This window comes from Mya arenaria, chromosome 13 (genome assembly GCF_026914265.1).
Source record: "Mya arenaria isolate MELC-2E11 chromosome 13, ASM2691426v1".
NCBI classification, from domain to species: Eukaryota; Metazoa; Mollusca; class Bivalvia; order Myida; family Myidae; genus Mya; species Mya arenaria.
This window is the reverse complement of record NC_069134.1, coordinates 13,754,586-13,775,448: the sequence shown is the minus strand read 5'-3', so window position 1 is coordinate 13,775,448 and position 20,863 is coordinate 13,754,586. Positions and strand designations below refer to the sequence as shown.

Genomic DNA, 20,863 nt, shown 5'->3' with positions numbered 1-20,863 from the left:
GCAACAAAAATACATTACATTAAACATGCAGTTTGATTTCTAAAGAAAGATGTATCATTGTGTTCCAGTATATTCAGTGCTTGTACTCTCAGTGTGTATAAAATATGGCCTGTCCTGACCTGGCCTGGCCCGACTCAAAATGCTCAGTCAGCAGGCCAGGCCAGGCCAGGTTTTAGAACATGCCGGTGTTTCTTGGCATGTGCAAGAAGCAGATTAAAAGTAGTCTAAACGAGAATATCACCTCAGATCATATCTGAGATGACCTGAGCAGCAATTCCTTCACAGTAGCACATACAAGAGCACAAACAATAATAAAGCATGGTATGACAATGACGATAGCATATACAAAGAAAGTTTTTATCAGTAAGTTACTACATAGTAAGTACTAGTAAGCAAAATTGAACAGTAAAAGCAAATCAAGTAGCTTGCAACTATACAAAAGAGCAGAGCATGCAGCTAGAACACTTGAACAAGCTAGGCAAACAGAAAAACATAACACAAAATAAACCCCGAAGACACAACACAAGCAAGATATAAATTAAGGTAGATATTGAACATAAAGATAAAGATGATCAAGCAACTACAAGCAACTAATTTGATTTACACATTGAACACCTGCAGTCCTTGCCATTCCAATGTGCAATCAAGCCGTGCGCTTCCGTGGATAATCGTTTATTGAGCAATTTTTCAAGCATGCGGTGGTCATTTGCAGACGTGAAATCCATTTATTTAGATTTTTAGCCGGATTTTCGCGGGTAGGCGGGCGTTAACAATTCGGTGTTAAATTTTACATTTTATGTAATAAAATCAAGAGTTTTTATCCAATGGTTATCAAACTTGGTCAGACTATTTGTCGGCATGTTATCTTGAATATATATGAATATGGGTCATCTCGGGTCAAAAATCTAGGTCACAAAGTCAAACCTTTAGAAGAAATATTTCACGGTAATAAATTTAACAATTTCATACAACATGGTTTACATGTTCAGACTGCTTGTCTGCATTATATCTTGCATATTTTTTAATATGGGTCAACCCAGGTCAAAATCTAGGTCACTAGGTCAAATCTTAGGAAAAATATTTTCACGTCATAAATTCAACAATTTTTTTCAAATCCTTATGAAACTTTGTTAGAATTTTTGTCTTCATGTTGTCTTAAACATTTGTGGATATGGGTCACATTAGATCAAAAACTAGGTCACTAGGTCAAATCTTAGGAAATATTTTCCCGATGTCATAAAAAAATGAAATCTTAGATGATGTGTGTCATCTAGGGTCAAAAACTAGGTCTCTGGCCTGGGACAGATCTTATTGGAAAAGCTGATGCATTTATAAAATGTTCATTTTACCTCACACAAATGGAATAGTTTCTGTTGATCAGGTTATTTGTATGAACGATATCTCCGGTAAGTATAAATATGGTTCTTTTTGGTTAAAATTACTAGGTCACTAGCTCAAATCCTAGGTTTGCAAAATTGCATCGCCAAATAAAAAATCCGGCTTTAATGGGGCATTGCCACATTGACGTCTTGTTGTTTTATTTAATTGGTCAGAGAATATTCGATTCTTTACAATCAATAAATGAAAGAGTAATACGTGACTCAATCATAAAAGCAGAAGCCGTAAAAAAGATAACCAAAATTGCTAAATATATAAAGGAAATTATTGAGATGTATATATTTCTCTGCAATCACTTAAAATTATGACTTATGCCATTTATTGGAATGTTTTTATGATTTCTAACGGTTGTAGATTTATCTCAAATATATCCTATCGAAACACCTTACATACTAAATATATCAGTATTATAACAACCATGGACCACGGATGCATGTAAATAGATCCTCCGTGAACACATGATGCTGATACGCAGTGTAGGTGCGCACACGGATTTATGGTGTACCAGCCTCAAACAAAATCTTATAGAATTTGAAAGAAAGTGATTGAGATTGTTTTAGTATGTTAATGAACATTCTTATTCGGGTTAATAGGGCAAAACTCGTTGATTATTGTTCTTTGGTAAGATGAGTTTCTTTAGGAGTCAAAAAGTACTTATTAAACTTTCATCAGTGCAACATATATATTATTTATGAACGTGAATTTGTTTTTGATATTGCTGTATATGTCAATATTGAAAATTCGTAGTATTAGCTGTATAAAATACATAGTATTAGTTATTTACAATACGTGGTATTATTTGCTTTACTTGCTCGTACTCTTTATTAAGGTGTTGGGTATAGTTTTCCAGAGCTTTTTTAATTTTCGTAATGGGAAATAGTTTGATTGTCATTTAGCGTAACGTTGAATGTATGAGCGATTGGAATGAAGAATTGCTCTTATATACAAACCTTTGATTTATACAAATGCCATACATTGTGCTTTACCTAAGCGTGTAACGTAGCGGTCTAACGTCATGAAGCGAGTATTGGCGATCTAATTTTAATGAGATCATATTGTCGGTGAATTTGCTTGAAATTTCAACCAGCTGAAGAAAAATATTCTTATGTCATTTGGAAATCATTGGCATACGGTGAGGTATTTAGTATTTCATAAGAAATAATATTTTAGTTTATTAATCAATGTATTGTTGTGTGAATTTTCCGGGGAAATTCATATTAAAAACTTTAAGAATATGTGCGCAAATTAGGATAAACATTCCCCTAATAATTGGTAAATTATGTATATACACCGGAGCAAACATTTGACAACGGCGAGAAATCACTCGAAAATTTACAATTGGTCGTAGCATTTCTGATGTTGACACGGCTTTAGAGCCGATGTGCTACCGAATACCCCTTTTTCTGTCACCCATTTTATACCGAGGTACCGCCTTTTATTAAACCGTCGCCTACCGTGGCTAATTTCTTCGCCGTTGCTCGATGTCTTGACGATGTACTTCTGTTCTTAGCGATGTGATATACCGTTTGGTCTCCCGTACTAATACCGATCCCCGATCATCGCCAAATTTGTGCTCCGATATAACTGTGACAGTAGCTAAAATAATGAGCGTTCATTAGATACTCTTTTTATTGTTTTATCATTTCTCATGCCATAGTCATAAAATCTTCAACAGACTCGTTGGCGACCGTTGGCTAAGGCAAACTATACGTATGAAGCGGTTCGGCTTGTATTCATGCTAATACCATTTATTTCCAGCTACCCGATTGTGTGTCTATGATTTATTTAATGTGCAAATAAAGTATTCAATCACGTATTGTAACGCACAGGTCCTAAACTTGTAACCACAAAAGTGAAGAGTGTCACGATATTTAAATATCTGTAATATGATATGCCGGTACACGTAAATAAACCACACAAATAAAAATCTGTGTTCATGGTAGATGCTTTTTAGGGTCAACTTGAAGACTACTTAATTGGATGTTTTCTTATTTAAAAAAAAAAACCATTTTCGAGATCTAAGATTTTGATATTCTTTATTGCGATGTCCACTTTTCTGGTTATTTTGAGTATAAACAGGACCAGTAGGACAAAGAAATCGCTGAATGCAGGTAAGACTTCTTGCACTTTCGTAGTCTAAAGATATGAGTAATATAAATATTTAAGTCCGCAAAAGAACAGAACAAACGAACATCAACGCTCAGATGGTTTAAGACTATACTTCAGGCTGGACGGGTCTCACTGTGGACAGGCCAACGGGTGTTGTGCACTGAACCAAGAAGCTCTTAGAGATTCATGTTGTCAAGGAATGATAAAAAGAACATTGTTTTGGATACGGTTACAATGAAAGTCACGCAAATAATACAGAGGTAAATAGTAAACAATTTAAACAAAATAGGGTTGAATAATCCGAAAGCCGTGAAAAGCATAGCAATATCTTCATTATTCAAAAGAACAAAATACATACGGCGCTGGATGCAGTCTTTAAACAAGCAATTGAAATTATTTAATGGGCATTCAGTCTGCTTTCAAACATGAAGAAAACAAATATCGCCTGGGACAATTTTATCGAATAGATGTGCTATCTGATTTTATTTAATGTTTTCAAAAATTCTCGACGTTTAGTGATCAACATTCAGTGAAATAAAATTGAAAATGAGTTTGTTTTACCCGTTAATTTACTTGAATTATAAACTGAAAATGTAGTTATACTTTTGCAGATTTTGGTCACCAACGGATTGTGGCTGTTGCACATAAACCGGTTGTGAAGTATTCCTCCGTGTCCTTTGTAAGCACAGTGCTTGTAATCGTTTTGTTGCAATAATAATAATAGTGATAATAATAATAGTAGTAATAATAACAATAATATAAATATAAATAATAATAATAATAATAACAATAATAATAATCATGATAAAAATGATGACGATGATGATAATGATGGTGATGATGATGATGATGATGATGATGATGGTGATGTTGATGATGATGATGATATATTTGCTTTTTTATTAAAGCCAGAAGCTGCAAGCAGAATGCAGGAAAGGAGACGCCATCTACAAAAAGTCTGTACTACGCTGAAACCCAAAGACAAAGGGTACGAGGGGTGTTATATGCCAGGAGAGAATCTCTATTATGTTCCATCCAGGAACATTGTTTTCTGTGGTATTGAGAAGGCAGGAAGCACGTTCTGGAGACGCCTTTTACAAATAGTTGGTGGAGGTAGTACAAGTGAGTCCAACCCGTCACTGATTGAGATAGGCATCGCCTACCTGGAGAGAGGCTATGTCTCATTGGCTAAAGCGTCTGTCGATGAGATTCAAACCATATTCAGAAACTCTACAAGCATTGTGTTTGTGCGGGATCCCTACGCAAGATTATTTTCAGGTTGGCTGGATAAACTGTATAATCCAAATGTTTATTACTGGCAAACCATTGGCAGAACGATAAAACAATATCCTAGTGAAACATCATGTGGTTTTGATGTGCACTTTCCAGAATTTGTTGATCATATTTCAACCCTTGTTTTAAATGGTCACTGTTTGGACACCCATTTTTCACCAAACTATCAACATTGTGATCCGTGCATGTATGATTTTGATTTTGTTGGGTTTTATGAAACGTTTAAAGAAGATACTATGTACATCATAGACGCCCTGAACCTAACAAAGGAAGTGACGTTAAATGACTTCGATCGGGACGCAGCGAGGGATGCAATTAATGACGCTGTGGACTGGGTCTTCTATTCGAAACCGTATATTCACCAGTGTAGAGTGACTTTCTACTGCGCGTTATTTAAGGTTTGGAATAGATTACAGAGTCGAGGGTACATTGATTCACCTTTCCCGTACCTCACTTTTGGTGAGGCTCAGAATGCAACTGCAATGGACTTTAAACAAAAGCTACTACAGTCCAGTTTAACGATGACGGCAAAAAGAACGAAGAAAATTCGCCACCAAGCGTACCAACAAGCGATAGGAGGACTCACTAAAACACAGAAAGCAAAAGTTGAAAAGGCATTTAGAAAAGATTTTCTCTTATTTAAATATAGAAGTGGCATTAATAGTGTTTCTGCACGATATGATATGCACGGCCATGAGTATTTTCAGGACTGCCCATCTATGGAAAATTAAAAGATAAAACATGTTTCAAGATTTTTCATACAGTTCAAATTTCATCGCAATATATTTTCCTCCCTGAAGTCTTTGCTACCTCGATCGTGTCCCTATAAAATACTGTCCAAATAGCTTAGTTGCATGCCTTTGCTACACAAGTAAACCCTTTCATCCGGTTGGTTTTGATTCATGAAAAGGGCCAGCCGTTCATCTAACTGAACGACTGTCACATGACCCAACCTTGTTTTGGTTGAGAACCTAGTCAATATAAACACAACAGCTTTAGTTCTTTAACATTTAATATACGCAACATAACGTCGGCATATAATTTGAAGACCTATACATTTGACGCCAATGAAGAAGTAATATTGAAAAAAACTATTGATTAAACGCTTAAAAATAGATTGTGAATCTACAGTTAACATGTGTTCTTTTTACACCAACAACAAGTTGGTGATATTCTATTTGACAAGTACTAAAATGAAAACTGCAAGGAATGTGTACGAAGACATCTCCAGTAACTAGAGCATTGTGTCTATGAATGTCATATCACAATCACATACTCACTCGTACATTGACATATAATTCTAATCTTGCATTATTACAACACATCTTATTAAAAAATAAATAATAGTTTTTATATGATAACGTTTTTTTGTATAAAATAAATGTCATGGCTGAAAACCGTAAATATTTTTTTCTGAATACAGCAAATTTGAAAACCCCCCACAATAACTAAAATTATAAATAATGGAACACAAACGGACATAAATATAATTACTACAAATTGTTTTCAGGTGGTACCCTGGTTCAACACGTCAATAAGTATTGCTAGCAATACAATAGTCCCCTACCGGTTTTATTACCAGTCATAATACTTTTAAAAGATGAGCAAAATTTTCTTATCGGGCCCAAATAACGTTTACACAAAGTTTCATACACTTAGATTGCGTACTTTTTGAGTTAACACACGATCTATTTTTTGAACGGAAAGACGTTCACACTGTTTCTGTACTTTTACCGAGCAAAAACATAAAGCGACCTGCATTATCCCCAAATGGCTTGCTAATGACATACTAAGTTTCATGAACATAGTTGGCTTGAGTTAAGCCAAGATCAAGTCAAAGGGTAGTCTTTCACTATTTTTATTGCCATAGCAATGATATTTTTTGCCTAACGAAATAATTAACCACTTGCCTAATTGCCTAATGACCCTCTATCACATACTAGGTTTTATTAAATACTTTCTGAGTCATTGTAGAATGCAGACAAAATGTTTGGTATTTTCACTGTTTTTTTATCAAAAATACATACATAATCCTCAAATGACCAATGCATCTATCCATATCTAACGTCCATAAATGTAGATTTTACACTTTTAGAGTTAAACAAAAATCCCCGGAAAAATTGGTATCTTCACTATTTCTGTTGCCATAACAACCACAATTTTTGTCTGACAAGAAAATAGTAAATAGTCATTATCTTTTAACAAAAAAGTAAAACAATGTTTATAATTCCCATTATGGCCACCTATACAAGTTTCATTGACCTAGATACTATTTGCAGGATTCAAAGAGCGGTACTAGTATTTCCACTATTTATAAACGACTAAAAATGACAGGCATAATCTCCTAATGGCCCCCACTCCACACATCAAGTGTCCTTGACCTTGCTTGAATACTTCTTGAATTATTGCAGCTTTCAGTTATTCCAGTCAGACAGGAGATTAAACCTAGTTCCTTCTGCTTAAATCGGTAGGGGTCTAAAAATGAACATCATTAAAAGGTTTACATGAAAAAATGTGCAAAAGAATACAGTATGTTTGACAACATCAAAGCAAAGTTGATCAACAATCATGTCATTTTCAATTAATTCCATATATATGTAACTCATTGTAAACAGAAGAAAATATGTACCTTATTTAGACTATGATTCAAGTTCAGCATTCAAAAATGAGTCTAAACTGGCAGGACTCAGCCTCAGCAGCTTTGTAAAACAGTTAGAAAAGTAAATATACCAACTATGTGTATTTTACTAACAGTTATCATGTCCGTTTGCATGCTAACTATACTACTAGCAAGGTTGAAGAAGCTTCCTGAATTTAGAGGACTTATTACTGTGTCCCCTTGGACAATATGTTAATACTACAAAACAAAGAGTCAATAAGTATAAACAATAAATAGGCTTTTGAATTGAAAAAGTACTCGCACAAACTGTGCTTCAATAAAGTGAGATTCTGCATGTTACGTTTATACACGTGTGTATGTGTGGTCGTGTGTGTGTGTGTACGTGTGTACACATGTGTATGTGTATACATGTGTATGTGTATATGTGTGTATGTGTATACGTGTTTATGTGTATGTGTGTGTATGTGTATACATGTATATGTGTATACGTGTGTGTCTGTAAGAACCAAACAATAAAGAATCAGTGCAATATCTTAAAAACTATGGTAACAGAACAAATTGGTTCTTCCAAGATACTCTTTGCTACAAAGATTGATCAGAAAATGATGATAGCTTGTTTTGCTCAAAATATTACATTACAAATACCCCTATAAACATATGCCTTCAGCATTTGCAAACAAAGAGCGAATTTATCTTATAATATTTTTATTAATTTAGTTCATAAAAGTGTAAATAACGCAGGCTCTAATGATAGCTGAAGTATCAGAATAAGGAGTGAAATGTAAAAATTTAGTATACAAACTTTCAAAATGCATCCTTTTTGTATCTAATATAATGAAGTTATACCTAACCATTAATGAAATAATCCGCAATTTGATGTCAGATCCTAGGTTTTAACAGCTGTATTAAACTGGAACATCTGTTTTTCCTCAGGTTAAACATATCTACAGAAGTTTAATTAATATGAATTATTTTTCTATTTTTATATTACAAAATATCTCAACATATAAAAGTAAGGAAAAGAACCAAAACATATGCCATATGGGCACTTTAAACACAGTTGAATGAATATACCTGATATCTGAACTTCAGTTTCACAACTGTCAAACCAAACTGACCCTTACCCTATGCAATACTGAATAAGTGAATCCCAATAAACAGGAATGAATAAATCTGACCAACAATGATATGCATCTATATATGTATGTATATGTACAAAGAATAAAAAACAACAGTAATGACTACGTAAACTTCAATGCCTTTAAATCCATGTTCTACACAAGGATAACAAAACATGAAAAGCCTCAAGCTGATGCTTTTAAATGTGTATGTATGGACGGATTAATTCAAATATGTCCTATATGAATCAAATAAATGACTGAATGACTATTGCAGAATAGCTGGTTATTTCAGCATAACACAAACAAAACTATGAACAAAATAAAAATGAAAGAGCAATATATTGTGAATTTGAAAAAAGGTACATTGGTCTAACATTTTGCCCCCTGAGTGAAGCTATGGTTCAATAAAGGTTTTTAACGAAGAATTGCATTTATTATTGACTTCTGACCTACTGACCACAAAACAAATCGAGGTCAATTGCTGGTTAATGGCAACCTGCATACGCTATTTGATGGCCCTAGGTTAAACCATTCTCAAATAATTGTGAAGACAAAGTTTCCATAAGACAGTTGACTGTGACTTTTGACCTCAAAATCAAAAAGCATCATCTGCTGGTCAATGTCAACCTACCAGTGAAGTTTCATGTACATAGATAAAACCGTCTCGAGTTTTTTGATAAATTATCATAAAACAGTTGACTGCAACCAAGATCGTCTGACTGATGGTGCGGAAACTATATGCCATCCATCATTCATTGGAGGCATAAAAAATCAATACAAGAATACATTCAAAAGGTATCGTAATACTTTAAAATCTAAAATATCACCTTGGCAATAGTTGCCATACACAAGTATAATGATTCTCTCGTATTAGCTGATCATTGAAAACCCATTTCATTAAGAAGTATTACTTATTTTGACGTGGAACTATGCCATTGAACCATTCATCCATTCTATGGTTTTAAAACTATTGAAAGCATAAAACTTCAATAAAACTGTCAATTGCATGTTTTCCTTCAAAGACGGATTGGTGAATGATGTACAATGTAATACAATAAAAACCCTTAAACAATAAGATCAACAAGTCAATACAATTACAGTAAAATGACTAAGACATCTTGCTATCACAGATAAAAAAGTTACTTGAGTATATTGTGCAATAAAACAGAGTAAGCAAGTCTTCAATAATAATCATAAATATAGGTGCAGGCTGGACTCTGATCTGAGTATGTATTCAAGTATACCCTGGAAAGCCTATACACAAGTATAAGACTTCAACTTCCTTCTCTCTCCATATGTAGACAGGTAAGAAGTGAAGGTCTGTGGAGGCTTAAAACTTCAGACGTCTGTATTCAAATATGGTACACACTATCTCAATTATCTGAAAATTAGAATGGAGTGTAAATGAATAAAAGTCTATATTAAATGCACTGGGTATATCATTCTTGTATTTTAGAAACTTTGATAAAGCTTTAAACCTGAAGATATAATGACTAGAATAAATAACTATTTTGTAAGGAAACAGACAAATCCAGTTCTACTTAAACAAGAGCTGTCACAGAGACAGCACACTCGACTATTCCCCCGCTTTTCAGTGTAAGGATTGAAAAGTTTTGGCGAAACATGCATGGATCACTGTTAGATTAGATTACAATGCAATACATGATGTGTTGAGATATTAACATAAATGTGGTTACATGCAAAATTTTAAACAGAATTTTTAAGTGTAATAATAAAAGCCCATTATTTGCAAAATACAGTTATCTAACTTGGTTATTCAATTAGGTTGGATGGTTAAATACCATTGTATAAAGTCTCAATGCAATACATCAAGTAATTACTGAGATAATATCCTATGTGTGCTAACATGCAAGACCTTAACCAGAATTTCGAAGTCAAATAATAAAGGGGCAAAAATTATATAATATGAAAGATAGAGTTATCTAACTTGATTAAATAAGAAGGTTAAATGGTTGGTAGCCTGTGTGAAAAGTTTCAATGCAATACATGATGTATTCGCTGAGGTATTGACTTAAAAGTGGTTACATGCAAAACCTTAACAAGAATTTCTATGTTGAATAAAAAAGGGGCCATTATTTGAATTTAATGCAAACTAGAGTTATTTAATTTGGTTAATTAAGTAGGTTGGATGGTTGAGTACCATTGTATCAAGTCTCAATGCAATACCTCAAGCAGTTGCTGGGATATTAACCTATGTGTGCTTGCCCGCAAAATCTTAACCAGAATTTCTAAGTCAAATAATAAAGGCCTGTCATTTGCATTAAATGCAAACTAGAGTTATCTAACTTGGTTAATTAAGTAGGTTGGATGGTTGAGTACCATTGTATCAAGTCTCAATGCAATACCTAAAGTAGTTGCTGAGATATTAACCTATGTGTGCTTGCACGCAAAACCTTAACCAGAATTTCTAAGTCAAATAATAAAGGCCTATTATTGGCATTAAATGCAAACTAAAGTTATCTCACTTGGTTAATTAAGTATGTTGGATGGTTGAGTACCATTGTATCAAGTCTCAATGCAATACCTCAAGCAGTTGCTGAGATATTAACCTATGTGAGCTTGCACGCAAAACCTTAACCAGAATTTCTAAGTCGAATAATAAAGGGCAATTATTTGCATTAAATGCAAACTAGAGTTATATAACTTGGTTAATTAAGTAGGTTGGATGGTTGAGTATCATTGTATCAAGTCTCAATACAATAACTCAATTAGTTACTGAGATATTAACCTATGTGTGCTTGCACGCAAAACCTTAACCAGAATTTCTAAGTCGAATAATTAAGGGCAATTATTTGCATTAAATGCAAACTAGAGTTACCTAACATGGTTAATTAAGTAGGTTGGATGGTTGAGTACCATTGTATCAAGTTTCAATGCAATACCTCAAGCAGTTGCTGAGATATTAACCTATGTGTGCTTGCACGCAAAACCTTAACCAAGGGGTGACGCTGACGCCGACACTTGGGTGAATAGTATAGCTCTCCTTATTCTTTGAATAGTCGAGCTAAAAAATGACTCTGAGGTGACTGAGGCTACATGGCTGATTATCGAACCTGGCAGAGAAGTTGTGACCATACATACATTGTCCAAGTTTGGTGATGATTGGACAAAAGCTCCTCGAGTTACAGTTTAGACAAAATGAAGTTAGTGCTATCTAAGCAATTCAAGGGGCATAACTCTGGAGTGACTGGGCTCAAACTGATAATCAAACCTGGCTAAAATTATCTGCTCATACACATATTTTCCAAGTTTGGTGTTGATTGGACTAAAGCTTTTCAATTTAAAGCGCAGACAAATGAGTAGATATCCATCTGATGCAGGTGAATCCATAATACATCCCGTCTAATACCAGGCGTTAAAAATCTCTTGGGTTAACATAATTAATGCACAAAAACAAATGAGACTTGATAAACTCAAGCTTACCATGAACACACCTACGACTATTGCTGCTGTCCCAATCAATATACCGTTCTGCCTGAGATATCCCTCTAGTTTGTCATAACAACCCTTCAAGAAGAAAAATAACATAATTTTATATTACTATAAAAAGCAAACCTCAAGTGATATGTTTTAAAATTGAAATTGATCAAGTTCGTCTTTTAAAAATATAGGTAACAAGAGATGTTTGTCAAACATTATGCCCCCCTGAGCGCCATGTTGTCAAGATTATATGGACAATTGAATGAAATATGCATGGACCGAAATGACAGCTGATTTGTCAATGACATTGGATGCCGTTGAGGCAGTTTTATGATTATGACCATTCAAAGTGTGAGGATAGAGTGTGTTATGACCTTTGACTCTATGACCTCAAAATCCAAAGGAGTCATCAGATGGTCACCAAAAATCTAAATGTCAAGTTTGAGGGCCATGGATGCAGGCATTGACAAGTTATCACACAGACAAGCTTTTTTCGTTTAAGGTCACTGTGACCTTGGCCTTTGACCCAATGACCCCTAAAATCATAAGGGGTCATCTACAGGTCAGACGCAACTCCAAGTCAAGTTTGAGGGCCTGGGTGCAGGCATTGTCGAGTTATCACTCGAAACATTTTCACATTCAAGGTCACTGTGATCTTGACCTTTGAACCAATGAGTCCTTAAATCAATAAGGGTCATCTACTGGTCAGGCCCAACTTCCATGTCAAGTTTGATGATCATAGGTTCAGGCATTAATAAGATATCACTGGGAAAAGATTTGTTAACTTTTTTGCGTTACATGTTACTGTGACCTTGGCCCAATTACCCCCAAAGTCAAGAGGGGTCATCTACTGGTCAGGCCCAACCTTCATGTCAAGTTTGATGACCATAGGACCAGGAATTGTCGAGTTTGCTTTCAAGGTCACTGTGACCTTGACCTTCGACCCCTAAAATCAATAGGGGTCATCTACTGGTCAGACTCAACTTCCAAGTCATGTTTGAGGGCCATGGGTGCAGGCATTGTTGAGTTATCACTCGGACAACCTTTTATCATTCAAGGTCACTGTGACCTTGACCTTTGGCCCAATGACCCCTAATATCAATAGGAGCCATCTACTGGTCAGGCCCAACCTCCAAGTCAAGTTTAAGAGCCATGGGTGCAGGTACTGTTGAGTTATCACTCCGACAACCTTTTACTATTCAAGGTCATTGTGACCTTGACCTTTAGCCTGATGACCCCCAAAAACAATAAGGGTCATCTACTGGTCAGGCCCAACCTCCAAGTCAATTTTGAGGGCCATGGGTTCAGGCATTGTCGATTATCACACAGACAACCTTTTACCATTCAAGGTCAATGTGACCTTGACCTTTGACCCGATGAGCCCAAAAATCATTAGGGGTCATCTACTGGTCAGGCCCAACCTTCATGTCAAGTTTGATGACCATACGTCCAGGAATTCTTGAGTTATCACTCGGACAAGCTTTGGTCTACCGACGGACCGACCAACCTACATGTGCAAAGCAATATACCCCTCTTCTTTGAAGGGGGGCTTAATAAAAACACATTCACTGATTGTATTGAATTGCAAGAAAGGTGAGGTTTTGAAAATTCAAGGGTCATAACTTCAAATTGAATGGTGCGATATGGCAGATAAGGGTGGCGAAGATAACATGCATATAAACATTTCACCGTAATTCGTAAAGATTTAATGTTTTGAAAGTATAATTTTAAACTCATTTTAACCGTTTTTCAGAACAAGAAAAAATTGACATCTACATACTTATCATTACATTCCATTGCTGTAGTTTCTTGACATTGGAGATAGGTCTTGATGTTTTGTCAAAATTACATTGAATTTGGCAGTGGTGGGTCAATTTTTACACAGTTGAATCAACATTAACTTTTTTATTGTTATCATTTTACTCATGGATCTGGTCAATTAACATAATCAATCAAGGATTGTTCCGCAAAGCAAAAATGTAAACCAGTACAAAACATTTGTATTGTATGGCAGCTCTTTTAACGATGTTAACAATCTATGTTTGTACTCAAAATGCATCAAACTTCACTAAAATTGGTGCAAAAAAGATTGCATCAGTTGCAAATTCTATGCGATATTTCTTCCATGAGACTTTAATTTCATTAATACCCATTGAAATAGTCACCAAGTTAGGTAAAGATTATAAAAGAAATGCTCAAGTTCAAAAACAAACAAAGAGAATTTGATGGATTAATCCTGGTTCCAAACAAAGTTTGGTAAAGAAAGTGACAAGGCTTTGTAATCTTATCAGTATGAAATTTGCCCAAATTTGATATTTCATATACATAATACACAATTATTCTAGAGTGACTTTACGTACATCAGTGAAGATAGTGTAGTTGTATGTGAGGGGTGGGTCTACTTTTTCGGGTTCACCATACGGGGCCCAGCTGCTGAATATTGTACTGTTGGTCATGTTCACCTTTCCTGTACACAGCTCCATGTTCGAATCCTCGCTACAACAACTCTTCGGTACAAGACTTCGGTCTAGAAAATGGTAATTATAGAAACAATTTAATAATAGCATATACTTATCATTGTTAAATGCACATGTTGTTTTATATATTTGTTTCTGCATATTTCTTTATAGGCCAGTGGCTCAGAATGCAATGAAATATTTGTCATTGTAATAATAGTGGGTACATATCCAGGAGTTCAAACAGCTGATTATTGTGAATCCTGGAAAACTGCTGTGGATATGTTCAAGTATGAGGGATTCATGCCTAAAGCAGGGTAAAGGGGCTTAGACCCATTTTGAATCATTTCCAAAGTCATTTTTATTCATATTAAGGTACTTCCTACTGTCTTTGATGAAAATGTCTGAGAAACTATACAACTATACAGTAGTCTGGCGTTAACAGGTCTCTATCCTGATTTCAGGATTCATCTTGATCTCTAGAACCCCTGAATATCATGATCAGGTTGTTTTGCTACCAACTATAAATACAAGCCTGGTGCCAATTACATAATGTAGTTATGTTTTGTCTATGATATTAAATTCAAATGCACATGAATATATATTGTATTCATATTAGAAACAAGTAATTATCATTCTATTTATAAGGATATAAAAGCATCAGAAGACATTTCCTTGGAGCCTTCTCCAGTGCAGTGTAGTATTTCTTATTTTTTTATTCATATAACTGGCTATAATGAGTAAGGACATATATTTTAAAACAAACTGTTTGACTTATAATGTAACACTAAGTTTATTTGAATTTGTACATTAATTTTCAATTAATTTTTAAAGTTCAATATTCAGCTGAATTTGTTCATCTAACAATGTTGGGCCATACCCTCATTGATAAAATGGCTCCATTGAAATTATTCTTAACTATGAGTAAAAATGTCAGGACAGGTTGTCAAACATGTATATATATAGACACATCAAGTTGAATAACACAGTTGCAGCTCTTACTTGAGAGATCGTCCCGAACCCAGAAGCTGTCATGCTGATAGAGGAACCAGGATGTTGAAGAATTCACATCGCCCGATGCTCCACAACAACGGAACTATCAACAAAAAATTCAATCCTTAATACCAAAAGACACAAAATATAAGTTAATATCAGTAGTTATCAAAATGTGCAAAACAAAACAGTTGACATAGTAAGACTCAATGAAAAACTAGCACTAGTTCCCGACACAAATTCTGAAACACTAGTACACAACACAAACAAGCAGATGCATATTCTCGTAACATTTCCTCAGTTAATCAAGAGGCCTCACTCAACAGATATTACAACCAGAAAAACAGAATTTTCATTTATTTGACCGAACAAGGGTATTAAGTGCTATGCAAATATCTTTATAAGATTACAGTGATTACGATAGCAAAAAAGGGCTATGAAAATATCTTGGCATACAAATAAGCTACTACAGTATGCATTACAATACAAATGTTCAATGAGGAAAGAAAAAGCAATTCATAATCCAAAACATATTTTCAGCTTGCAATGCTGCAATATACATAGATATGAGATAGTGTTATATTCCATCATGTACTCACACTTTTCTGTATCTTGTCCCACTGGTTGGTGATGGATTTCTGGCCCTCCACCCCATACTTCTCCACCACACTCTCTTTCAGGGAACCCTTTACAGAATCTTCCAGCTTCAATGGAGTATACATTCTTATTATATACGCATAATAAATCAGCAAGCAATATATACCGGTACGGCAAAATTCCATTGTCCATATTCACCTAATGCAATTTGGCTGTATTCCAGTGTTCTGAAGTCACGCCATAACAAGTATCATTGTATTGTCATTGTTATTATGTAATAACATGTCATATATGTTATTTAAATTAGAAACGTAGATTATAAAAGGGTTTTGAGTACTGCATTTTGATTCGGAAGGTCATATTTGACCGTCAAGAATTTTTACAGTCAAATGCACTTCCCACATCAAAACACAGTACCATTCAGGGCTAGAATCTAGCTCTCGCAAACTCGCAAAATACTAGTAAAAATCGGATATTGCGAGTTGAGTTTTAAGGTACATTTTGCAAGTGAAAACTCTAGAACAATAGCAAAATTGTCCTACTCTTTATTTCTCAAAAACACTCATTAAATAATGACATCTACACAAGTGTGTTACCCTTAGCACACATTGTAGACTGTTTTTCCGTGTTCAGGTTGTAGGCTGCAGTATTGGGAAAAGAAACCCCACATGGAGTTAACCTTTGATGGAAACGTCTGCAAGGTATTTTGTGCAGACTGTGTATCAGACTTCCTCAATAATTTTTCTATGTTTACAAATCTAATTTAGAAGGTGAATTGTTATGACACAGCAAACATTGCTGTTGTTTTTGATCACATTTCATTTTCCTTACAAAAACAAAGGGGTGTACAAAAATATTGCGAGTCAACTCCAGATTTTGCATTTTAAGCACTGGCAAAAATTTGCAAGCACTATTTTATTCTAAATTCAAGCCCTGGTACTAATAACACTATTTTATTTCATAAATTTTCATGAAAGCTATTACATAATTAAACATAAAATATGGATATCCACACCCCTCATAAACCTGCAAGCAGTGTATATAGCAAAATGAGTTCATCTGTATTCCACCTGATTCATTAAGGCTGAATGAAGTCAGAAAAAAAAATGTCATACATTAAACAGTGTCCTCTAAATGATTTTAGCAAGTCAGATATAAGATAAAAGGGTTATTGTTTTTTATTATGATCCAGAAGGTCATATTTGACTCCCGTGGACTTTAGCTGAAAAAATCTTACGTGGAATATTATGTCCTGGACCAAAAAGCATTACCAACACATAAACCACCCTATCATATTTTCAATGCATCCCATCGGTGACATATTCTAACCATTATCCAAAGGGCAATATAAAAAAAAGAATTGGAATCTTGAAATGTTAACTCTAGAAATATTGAAGTTAAGCCTTTGCAAAGTGCACGCAGCAGTTACTTCCCTTTGCAGTCCAGTATCCATTGTAGTCACATGTCTCATGAGATAATGACCACAATCATGTAACCATGTTCAGAATATATTTTACCTTTTAGATATGACTGAATCAATATTTTAAAAATTCAAACAAAAGCAAAAGAGCAATAAGATCAAATGCAATTCATTTCTTAAAAATGCTACCATAATTTTCATACATGGAAATCTGCTCTGCTCATTAAGGGAGATCACTGCTCAGAAAATTGAGATTTTTGACCCTTCATAAGCATTTGCCCTTGATATGCGTTATACTTCATCTTATTTTCTATAAGTGTTTATTATGAGTAGACTTAGATGAAGTAATCACATTACAAGCTTACTTCCCTAATGAATACATTGGCCCTTGATCAGCTTTTAAACTCATCTAATCTTTCATTAGTATTCAGTAGCCACATTTCAAACTTACTTCCCTAATGAATACGTTGGCCCTCGATCAGCGTTTAAACTCCATCTTATCCTTTATTAGTATACAGTAGCCACATAACAAGCTTACTTCACCAATGAATACGTTGGCCCTTGATCAGCGTTTAAACTCCATCTTATCCTTTATTAGTATTCAGTAGCCACATTTCAAACTTACCTCCCCAATGAATACATAGCCAAGAATGCCAGCAGCAAACAGCCCAAATGCAGTGAATGACATCACAGACAGGTGCTGAAAAGAATAGGAGAATTATGGTATGAAATTTATTGGCAAAATACATAATATTCAATTCATTTAAAGATGCACTCCTACTCCCAAATAAAACTTACCACACTTATTACAATTGTTAAAATATACCAAAATGGTTGGAAAAATCTCAAAATCAATGGTTTTTATGAAGGATACCAAGATTAACTTGGAAGAAAGGTGCAGAAAACATCATAGTATTTAATTTTTACCTTAGGAGTCGATAGTAGATTGCAGTAAATCTTTTAGCATTCACCAATCATTTGTGTATTCAGCTACTAAATTCATGCTTACAATTGTGTTAACAGTAATTAAAATTTTCCATAAATGCATCATTTAGTTAGTAGTTAAAGGTTGATCACTCAAAATTTATGTTTGTTATGCAGGTGTATGTATTGATTTTGAATAAAAGAGTCACTTCAAATGTTCTTTGAGTAATGCATTCTGTATTCTTATAATAGTAAAGTAAATCAGTAATAAAATAAAAGCAGAAAACGTTCCATACAAAGTTTGTTTAGAAATCTAAAGCTTAGCAAAACACTTACAAATCCGAGAAGACATTTCTGTGGTCTGAGAAGCCCAACAAAACCAATTATCATGACTGCAATGGTGAGAGAGCCGCAGATAATCATGATAACTGAATCTACTTGGTAGAGGGCAATGCCAATGAGCCCGCTTACCGCCCTGCTACCGTAGTCCACCTCATGCGTCCATATACCAATGGCGAGAATTGCAATGCCCCCGACCTAAATATACCATTAAAGATAAGCGATTAGGCATATCAATAAAATGTTAATCAACATCATTATCATCATCATCATCATCATCATCATCATCATCATCATCATCATCATCATCATCATCATCATCATCATCACCACCACCACCACCACCACCACCACCATCATCATCATCATCACCACCACCATCACCACCACCACCACCACCACCACCACCACCACCACCACCATCATCACCACCACCACCATCATCATCATCATCATCATCATCATCATCATCATCATCAGCAAATGTATAAAATAAAATAGGATATTGCACTCCTGTCATGAAGAATATAAAAAGTTAGTCTTTTTACATTTTAAGCCCCAAAACAAAATAACTGACCGAAATAAGTCCCATGATGACAAGCAGCACAATACGGAAAATGTGCAACAGTTTTCCATCATTATCTTTGTTCTCGGACAGTATGTCCAAATGATCGAAGGCCAGTTTTCCTCTTGCCATTGTTGATGTCTATCACAGCATGTTGTGAACAGAAGAGATGTGCTGTAAATAAAATCATATAAACAAATGAGGCTTGTTTATAAATTTATAAGTTAGAGAATTATAACTGCAAAGTATGAACTATAAGATAATAAGCCACTGAGAAATGGATTGGATGTTGACTTGTGTCTGTTGTAAATCTAAATAAAATTGTTGAGCATTATTGAACATATATGTGTGTGAACACTTTACATTATGCTTAAGTTTTTTGCAGTCTTTTATTGGACACCTAGAATAAAAAAAAAATGAAAACATTAAGCTTTTATGTTGAAGAGAAAAAATAATTTAGACTTCCAACAGCTTCTTATAATGTAAGAACCAGTAGCAGCGCTTAGAATCTATGCATTTTATTTAAAACTAAGTTAACAATAGGTAGTTATGTTAGTCCAATTGATTGTACGTTGACAGATCTTTTTTAGGATGTTTGATATGGCAAATCCTTAGGGATTGGAAGGATCCTGTATAACACTATATTATTTTTGACTAGTAGTTATGTATGATGGCTCGAGTCTTCCAATACCCAAAATTGTAAAAACACCTTTTGGTGTCTATAGATACATAAGAACTAGTGGAGAATCATACACTGAAAAATTCCAATCTGATTCGAACAGTTCAACATTGTTTCATGCAGTAAAACGTTTAAAAAGAACATGAACGCTAGGTAAATATATGTGTGTATTTTTTTTAAAGAAAATTTGATAAAATACCTTTTTGTTTACCTGAAAACTGCAACCGGTTTCCCCGTAATTCACTACCCCAGTAAATATGTCCGTCGCTAGGTTACATTCAACTATTTTCTTTATATAAAACTTGACGGTTAGTCCATATAAACAGCCGCTTTTAAAAGAGTCTTTTTTTTATAATGCTTTGTTTTGGCGACTCTACGGACGTATGTATGGTTTATAGGTCCGTAGTTAAGGGGAACATAATGAATGTCCAAATGTTTAAAAAAATACTACCTATAACGCACATTATTGTGGATACTGGCTGAGGTCACAAATCCGAACACTTTTGGAGTTTTTTTACAATTATCTTGGATAGTTTTTGATGTAGTAAGTTAAAATTTCGTATGAAACATCTTTGGTTAATTGACAACGTATGTCGAAGAACAGATTCACGATCTTATAACTTTTATATCGAAAATCGTTCATTTTATGGACAGTAAATCATCCGTCAATTTATGCTATTGAGGGCATACATATACAGTATCTTGATTGTCAGCTCCTTACTGTAGCAGGAACATGTGTAAGAGCACGGACGTATATATCTATGAGCTGGTTGTCTTTCCTAACGTCTGACTGTATCTAAATCTTAACTGCATGAAGTTAAAAATTAGTGTTTTGTGTTATTATGCAATTATTCTGACAAAAAGATGTGTCCGTGGTTTATACATGTAGGTCCGTGATGAAATGGAAC

The 20,863-nt window shown here is 34.6% G+C and overlaps 2 protein-coding genes across 4 annotated transcripts; one reads left to right on the top strand and one right to left on the bottom strand.

Moving 5' to 3' along the window:
• Nucleotides 1-3,409: 3,409 nt before the first annotated feature.
• On the top strand, nt 3,410-5,544 carry LOC128215563 (carbohydrate sulfotransferase 9-like). 2 transcript variants are annotated; one of them, XM_052922253.1, is made up of 3 exons: nt 3,410-3,509; nt 4,119-4,186; nt 4,416-5,544. In XM_052922253.1, exons 1-3 carry the CDS (start codon nt 3,443-3,445, stop codon nt 5,529-5,531), a joined length of 1,251 nt encoding a protein of 416 aa, XP_052778213.1. In that variant the 5' UTR covers nt 3,410-3,442; the 3' UTR covers nt 5,532-5,544. The 2 variants fall into 2 exon arrangements, with proteins under 2 accessions (XP_052778213.1, XP_052778214.1); XM_052922254.1 differs by lacking the exon at nt 3,410-3,509 and adding an exon at nt 3,631-3,767.
• A 256-nt stretch (nt 5,545-5,800) lies between these two features.
• On the bottom strand, nt 5,801-20,209 carry LOC128212813 (CD151 antigen-like). 2 transcript variants are annotated; one of them, XM_052918144.1, is made up of 9 exons: nt 20,155-20,209; nt 19,289-19,450; nt 18,709-18,909; nt 18,074-18,148; nt 16,031-16,135; nt 15,441-15,534; nt 14,343-14,509; nt 11,986-12,069; nt 5,801-9,922 (listed from the first exon to the last, which is right to left on the bottom strand). In XM_052918144.1, exons 2-9 carry the CDS (start codon nt 19,406-19,408, stop codon nt 9,872-9,874), a joined length of 897 nt encoding a protein of 298 aa, XP_052774104.1. In that variant the 5' UTR covers nt 19,409-19,450; nt 20,155-20,209; the 3' UTR covers nt 5,801-9,871. The 2 variants fall into 2 exon arrangements, with proteins under 2 accessions (XP_052774104.1, XP_052774105.1); XM_052918145.1 differs by having other exon boundaries at nt 20,167-20,207.
• Nucleotides 20,210-20,863: the final 654 nt, after the last annotated feature.